This window comes from Leucopleurus acutus (assembly GCF_964270905.1).
Source record: "Leucopleurus acutus genome assembly, chromosome: 16".
In the NCBI taxonomy this organism is placed as follows: domain Eukaryota; kingdom Metazoa; phylum Chordata; class Mammalia; order Artiodactyla; family Delphinidae; genus Leucopleurus; species Leucopleurus acutus.
This window is the reverse complement of record NC_139158.1, coordinates 1,131,656-1,139,335: the sequence shown is the minus strand read 5'-3', so window position 1 is coordinate 1,139,335 and position 7,680 is coordinate 1,131,656. Positions and strand designations below refer to the sequence as shown.

Here is a 7,680-nt window from a genome sequence, read left to right as displayed (position 1 = left end):
TTTTTCGAAGTCCCTTGTGTGTGTGTGTCTGAGTGTGGGGTGTGTGGGGTGTGTGTGGTGTGTGTGGGGTGTGTGTGTGGTGGTGGTAGTGTGTGTGGGGGTGTGCGTGTGTGTCTGTGTGGGTGTGTGTGTGGTGTGTCTGTGTGGTGGTGTGTCTGTGTGGTGGTGTGTCTGTGTGTGTGTACGGGCCCGCTCACAGCGGTGAGAATGACTCAGGGCAGGTACACGTGCTCGGCCACGGTTCACCTCCGTTCGTACTGTCAGTGCCCCCTCCCCACTTCCTCTGCAAAGCCCAGGGCTTTAACAGCTGCTAGCGTGTGTGTGTGGGTGTGTCCCGTGGGTCTCTGGGTTACAAACAGCTGCAGTGGCTCTTGTGTCCTTTTTGGTCCAGTGGGCATCACGAGTTTCGGGGAGGGCGCGGGCACCGGGCGCCTGGTGGAGGGGGGGGCTCAGGACTTGTGCTGTGCGGACACGCCCTTCCAGTAGTCCAGGATGTCGTGCAGGTCCTCATCTTGGGCGAACTGGACCTTCTTGCGCAGGGCGTGGCCGGCCGCCACGAACTCCCCGTTGTCCTTGTGCCGCCGGCGGCTCAGTCTGAAGCGCTCCCAGATGCTCTGGGAGGCCCTGCAGGTGTATTCGGGGCTGGAGGAGTAGCTCAGGTTATGGTACTGCGGGGACAGCTGCGAGTAGGCCAGGTCGCGGGGCCGCGGCCGGGTCAGCGGCTCCAGGATGGACGCCTTGCGGCCGCCGGGGCCCTCGTGGGGCAGGGGCGTCTCGGCGGGGTGGGAGCCGGGGTACGAGTGCCGGTGCTCACCGTACTGGCGGCTCTTCTCAGCCTCGGCCCGCAGCACGGCGGCCGCGGGGGTCACAGTGAGGATGGCGTCGGCCGCGGGCGAGCTCTTCTCGATGTACTTGGCCTCGGCGGCCGCGGCCTTGTGCGCCCCGGCGGCCTCGGCGCGGTAGGGCCGCGGGCTGCGCGCGGAGCCGCTGGACGAGGTGCTGGCGCGCGGGGCCCCGGGGGCGGCCTCCGCGCTGTGATGCCGCTGCAGGCTGTGGCTGAAGGCGTCCTTGTAGGCGGGCGCCAGGAAGCCGTGCTTGCCGGCCAGCGGCTCGGACAGCAGCACCAGCTGCGGCTCGGCCGCGGCCACGGCCCCCGCCTTGCCGCCCTGGAAGGAGGTGGACTCGGACTTGAGGGCGTCGATGCAGTTGTTGATGATCTGGTTGACCTTGTCCACCTCCTTGGCGATGGTGGAGATCTCGGCCACCGAGCTGCGGCTGTCGGGGCCCGGCCCCCCGTCCCTGCGCTCCGCCTGCCCCCCTGAACGCACCTCCAGGTAGCTGCCCTTGCTGGCCTTGGGCGTCTCGCCGCCCTCCGCCAGCTTGTACTGCTCCAGCTCGCCGGCGGCCGCCGGCAGGTACGGCACGCGGGTCACGGCCTCGGGGCCCAGCAGCGGGCCCTGGGACAGCGGGGCCAGGCCGGGCGCCTCCATCTCGGGCCCGTACTTGAGCTCGATGACCGTCTTCTGGAGGCTGCCGGCCGCGGCCGCCGCGGCGGCCTTCTGCTGCTGCTCCTCCCGGCGCCGCCGCCGCCGCAGGCAGTAGTAGACGGCGCCGAGCACCAGCACCATGCCGAAGAGGCAGCCCAGGACGGTCATGATGTAGCGCGTGGCCGTGGAGGAGCCGGGCACGGGGCCCGGCGGGCTGGGCGGCTTGGGCAGGCAGATGGTGAGGCAGGTGTGGTTGTGATGCAGCCCCGAGCTGGTGGAGACCACGCAGTAGGTGTAGTTGGTGAGCGCGTAGAGGTTGGTCAGGCGGATCTCCTCCTGGGCCCGGGTCAGCCTGGACACGGTGGACGACCTGCTGTTGTTGAAGTGCTCCAGCGTGTACATGCGGTTGAACGGGCTGGGCAGCTGGACCGTGATGGTGGCCGAGTTCTGCGTCAGCTGCGTGACCTTCATGAGCGGGCGGGCCTCGGCCTGCGGGGCCAGCGTGGGCAGGGCCACCAGCGGCGTGGTGCCGTCGCCGGAGAAGCACTCATCCTCGGCGCAGGGGCCCTCGCTGGGCTCCGCGGGCGGCGCGGGGGGCGGCGGCGGCGGCGGCGAGCGGCCGGGCGCCGGGCGGGTCTCGGCCGCGTAGGAGGCGTCGGTGCACACGGACTGCAGCTTGCTGAGGACGCTGCGCTGGCCGTGGCGGCCCTGGCCCAGGAGGGAGTAGCCCGAGTAGAGCGGCGGCGACTCGCACTGCACGCGGTCGTAGGTCTGCGTGGCGTTGGTGAAGGCCGCCAGCCAGCGCAGGAAGCCCAGCAGCTCGCAGGAGCAGTAGAAGGGGTTGCTGTAGAGCTCGCACACGGACAGCTTGGCCAGGCCCGCGAAGGTGGCGCTGTGCAGCCGCTGGATGCGGTTCATGGACAGGTCGACGTTGACGATGTTGGGGCACTCCCAGAAGGCGCCGGGCGCCACCACCTCGATGAGGTTGGCCTGCAGGTACAGGTACTCCAGCTTGCTCAGGCCGCGCAGCACGCCCTCCGTCAGGTTGCGCAGCCGGTTGTAGCCCAGCTGCAGCACCTGCAGGTTGAACTGGCCCGAGAAGGCGCCGTCCTCGATGTAGCCGATCTCGTTCTTGGTGAGGTTGAGGTACGTGAGGTTGCCGAAGCGGCTCAGCGCGGCGTACTGCACGCTGCGGATGCGGTTCTCGTTCAGCCGCAGGTCCACGACGGTGCTGTTTATCTGCTGCGGGATGGCCTCGTAGGGCGGCTGGTTCTGGCTGCAGATGGCCAGCCACACGAAGCCCTTGTCGCCCTCGATCAGCCAGCAGTCGCCGCGCACCAGCCCACCCGCGAGCAGCAGGGCGGCCGCCGCCACGCACGCCCAGGCCCACGGCGCAGCCTGCCGGCACCCGGCCATCGGGACCAGCCCTGCGGGAGCGCCCGCTCGGCCTGCCCGGGGGCACGGGGTGGCGGGAGGGGAGGGCGCCCGCGCTCTCAGGGGCGCACCGGGCCGAGCCGCATGGCCGGGCGGCCCGAGTGCTGGGGGCGGGGGGAGCGCCTCCCTCACGGCCAGCCGCCTCTCGCCATCCGCCGGCGTCCTGCCGGAACCGGGGCCTCCTTCCCCATCGGCCCGGGCGTCCTCCAGCTCCAGCCGGTCCTGCTGCAAGACAAGAGGGGAGAGGGCGGTCAGGTGCGGCCCTGGGCCCAGCCCCGCCCAGCTGCCCCGGGCAGTGAGGGAGGAAACGCAAGGGGGCTCAGTGCCGGACCGCAGGCTGACCTCTGCGACCTGAAGCGGGAAGCGTGGGCTGGGCCACCTCACCAGTGACCCCCTGTGTCAGATGAGCAAACCGAGGCCCAGGAACAAGGCTCAAGGTGCGTGGGGGAGGGGCCGTGTGACAGATGCTCTGCGCTGCCCCCTGAAGGCCTGGGGGTGGCACTGCGGCCGCCTGCAGAGGGCACTCAGCCCCTGCCCAGGGGTCCTCGGCTGGCTGCGCAGGAGCCTTCCAGAGCCCCTCTCAAGCGAGGAGCCAGGACGGCGAGGTCCTGGGTCCGCGTTCTCGGGCAGTGTGACCCGGGTGCCTCGTGCCCCTTCTGGGCCTCCGCTTCCCCTAATGAGCCGGCTGGACGCTGTCTGTAGCTTTCCATCTGGCTCCGGGGACCCGTGGCCTGTCACCGCCCCACGTCGGTGGGCCCTGGCGGAAAGGCCTGGAAGGACGGTGCCTCCCCTCTTCGCCAGGCTCCGGTGAGCACACCTGGGCAGCCCTGACCCCTCCCATCTCTGATCTCTGCCCCCAGCAGACCCCGCGCGTCTCCAGGGCAGGCCTCCCCACCCCCGTGCCGGCACGCGTGCCAAGGCTGCGACGGTCACAGTACAGGGCAGCCCTCCGGGATGAAGCCGGTGCCTGTGGGGCTCACGCGCCGCTGGCTCCCGCTGCTCCTGGACGCGCCCCCCCCCACCCCCACCCGCCCCAGCGCCGGCCAGTGCGGGACTCACCCTCTGCCCCTCGTATTTCTCCCGCAGGACAGACAAGGGTGTGTGTTTCCCGGTTACTCTTTGGAGTTGCAGCGGCCTCTGTAACTGCCCTGTGGCCTGGCGGGCAGCCAGCTGAGTGTATTTCACTGATATTGACGTTTGCGACTAGCCTGCACTGAGGTGGTTTAAATGAGGAGAAAAACAATGATGTGAAATGGATTTTCCCCCCTTTGGAAACTTCACGAAGAACAGCTTTGATCCGGCTCCTGGGGCAGAGTCTTTCTGAGTTAGTTAAAGGGAGGGGAGAGCTCAGAAGGGGCTGGGGGAGTTCCTGTGGGGCCACAGCAGAGCCCGCCCGGGGCTCTCGGCCCAGAGTCGCTGTGTGACACCCAGCAAAGCACAGGCCTCTCTGGGCCCAAAGGGAAATGGCTGGGCGAGGGAGCAGCCTGGGGTCTCCCTCGCCTCAGGAGGAAGCCTTGCAGGGGATGCTGGTGTCCCTGCGTGGTCCATCTTGTGACGTGAAATCTACAGTCCCAAGGGGCGTACTTGGAGTTCATCGCCATCACCACCTCCCAGCGCCTGTTGGCCTGTGCAGGCCCTTTCCTCCCCACCGGTCCCCTGCCCCATCCGTCCAGGTGCTGGGGCTTAGGTCCCCCAGGCGCCCCAGAGGCCAAGTGCGTCCAGGCGGTGTTTGGAGGTGGGGATGGCCGGCGGGGCAAGGCGCCAATCAGAGTCTGGCTCCCGCCTCCGGATGGACACGGACGGAGCAGTGAGCCCATCAGGGCAGCGCGGCGCCTGGGCAAGGCTGATCATAATCACCTTTAATCTCTTGCTCAAAATAACTCAAAGTCAAGTTAAGAAGGATCACAGGGCCTAAAGAACCCTTACCACAGGCAGGCGTGGGCTGGGGAAGACGGGCCCCAGGGCTGGCCCAGCCTCTCGCTGCCCCACGCCCAGGGCACCTGGGCACCAGGTGGCTGGAGAGCCACGTGCACGTGTGCTCGCACACACAGGGCGGAGGTATGTTCCAGGGTGTGCGGGCCCCTGCAGTCCAGCCAGGCCTGCCGCGCCCCCTCCCCACGGCCCGCCCTGCTGGCACTGCGGCCCTCCTCCCGCCGTGACAGTCTAGGAACTGCGCTCGGGGCTGGAACCTGTGAGTGGCAGGTGCCTCTGGAGCCCAGCCTTGCCTCTCCCTACGCCCCATCCGGGGGCCTCCTCCATCGGGCCGGCCCTCACGATGAAGGATGGAGGAGGGCAGGGACGGGTCCCGGGGCTCCTGTTGGGCCGGCCCGCCCTCAACTCTGCGCCTCACACCTGGCCCTGGAGCCCGGGCCGGGCGGGAGCCAGGCCCGCGGGGACACAGCCCTCCCTAGCCGCCCGGCCGCAGGCAGGAGCATCGGCTAGGAGTGTGGGTGCCACCCTGGTGGCTGTTCCCCAGCCAGCGTAGCCTCTGCCCCTCACCTCAGCCTGGCAGGGACCCCAGAGTTCTGTTGCACACCTCACACAGGGGAAACTGAGGCCCAGAGGGCCTCCCCGAAGGTCACACAGTGAGCCAGCCCGTCCTCCTGTGGAGGAGGCCCCTCAGGCCACCGTGTGCTGCGTCAGCAGGAACGCCTCGGTGGGGGGCCAGGAAACCGCCCCCGGCGTCTGAGAGCCCCGTGAGGACTGGGGTCCTCGGGAAGCGGCTGCCCAGGGAACTGGCCGAGTCACTGAGAAAGGTTCTGAACAGACCACGGGGCCCGCTCCTCCTCTCGTGCTCAGGCACGCATCACGCTCCCCCCCCCCCCCCCCCCGTCCATCCCTGGTTCGCTCCCACACCCCTGCCCCCCCCCACCGCGCACAGCTGTTTCCAGGACGCCTGCAGAGCGCATGCGCTGGGGGCAGGGCGCAGAGACCTGTCCCCCAACCTGCCAGCACCCCAGACTCAGGGTCCCGGTACAGGTGGAGCCGCAGGGCCCTGGTCCCTCATTCTGCCCTCACTGGTCCCCGGGCCCCATGCTTCAAGATGCAGGGGTGGAGGCCACCTTCAGGGGGCCCCCGTGTCCCTGCGGCCCTCAGCACAGCCGACGTGTGCTCCCCGCTCCTGCATCGTCCCCCCGGCTCCCGTCCCCACCCGCGGACTCCGCGATAGTACAGATGGTCTATGTGTGTGCTGTCCAACAGGGTGGCTACTGGGCACAAGCAGTGGGGGCGAGTGGTATTGAACACACAGGTCTAGAACCTTCCATAAAGACAGCAGCTTGACCTGAGCACCCTCCGGCCACGCCCCTCTCCCTTCCTGCCCGCTCCAGAGGGAGCACTCCTCTCCTCCCACCGAGGTCGCTAGTGGCCTCTGCCCTGCCCGCTCCCGAGGGAGCGCTAGTGCCCTCTGCCCTGCCCGCTCCACTCCTCTTTGTCCCTTTGGCAGCCTCTCGCGGCCCCTGGCCCAGGTAACCGGCCACCCTTCCTGGAGCACTTCCTGCTCTGGGTCTGGGAGCCGCCACGCTCTCCCGCCCTGGGCTCCTCCGCTAGCTGCCGGCCCCTCTGCCGGCCCCCTCCCTCGCCCTGACCTCTCACCGTGCCTGTGGCCAGGCTCTGCCCCCCCTCCCTCTCTCCACGCGCCTGCCCCACCCTGCCCGCCCACCTCGCCAACCTTGACGCCCTGGACCCCAGACTCACAGACGCAGCCGCTTCCCCCTCGAAGTGCGCAAGCCTCCTCCACCACGTTCCCCAAACCACAAGCCGGCGGGTCGTCCTCGAGTCCCCTCTCCCCCCACCCCAAACCCAGTCCCGCAGCAACAGTGTCCGCTCCACCTCCAAACCGGGACCTTCGCCTCCCGCCACGCCCACCGTGGCCACCCCGGGCCAAGTTGTCCCCATCCCTCGTGGGACAAAGGCCATCGCTCCAACCTTGTGGCACCCACGATCCACTCCCCCGCACAGCCAGAGGGACTGGAGAGCCCTCACGGGATCCCACTGTCCCGCCCGCAGCCCTGATGACAGCCATCCTTTCCTCCCACACGGGGAGCAAAACCCAGGGTCCCCACAGGGACCTGCAAGGTCCTGCCCCACCCGCCGCCGCTGCCCGTTCTCACCCCACCTCCCTGCACCCACCCCCTTCCCTCCAGCCACCGGGCCGCAGCACCCCTGTTCCCGCCTGGAGAGCTCTTCCTCCGGCTGTCCGATCAGAAGAGGCCCCTTCCTCTCCCCCGAATCCCGGAGCCGGCGGCCTCCCCATCTGAACTCGTGCTCCCGGCCCCGTCACCCAGTTCCCAGCTCTGCCCAGCACTCATCTCCCCGATGTTTCCCTCGTTTATCTTTTGATCCTCTCCCTGCTGGGATGTAAACCCCAGAGCAGGAGCCGTGTCCTGTTCTCTGCTGTGATATCCCAGGCCCGGACCAGCGCCTGGCACATGGGAGCAGCTCAGCAGGGAACGTCTGCTCCGTTTTCTCGTTGCAAAAACAGGGTAGAAGTGCGTCCTTCCCGAGGGCCGCTGCGTTCTCACAAACGTCACCTTCCTTTGCATTTTGTCGGGCCAGCGGGAGCTGTCACTGCCCTCTGGAGGGCCTCGGGCTGCCCGATAGGACCAGCAATGTGTGTCCGACGTCCTCCCTCTGCCAACACCCCCCTGAACGCACGCCCAGGGGCTCTGTGCCCCCTGCGCCCCTCACCCAGGTGGACGGAGCCCCGAGCACAGTCACTTTCAGAGCCATCACATCCTCACCCTCATGGCAGTCCCAC

The 7,680-nt window shown here is 68.6% G+C and overlaps 1 protein-coding gene across 1 annotated transcript; it reads right to left on the bottom strand.

The window, feature by feature from the left end:
* Positions 1–449: 449 nt before the first annotated feature.
* Positions 450–2,903, bottom strand: ELFN1 (extracellular leucine rich repeat and fibronectin type III domain containing 1; the record flags this gene model as incomplete). The annotated part of the gene is made up of 1 exon (XM_082858019.1): positions 450–2,903. One exon carries the CDS (start codon positions 2,901–2,903, stop codon positions 450–452), a length of 2,454 nt encoding a protein of 817 aa, XP_082714145.1.
* Positions 2,904–7,680: the final 4,777 nt, after the last annotated feature.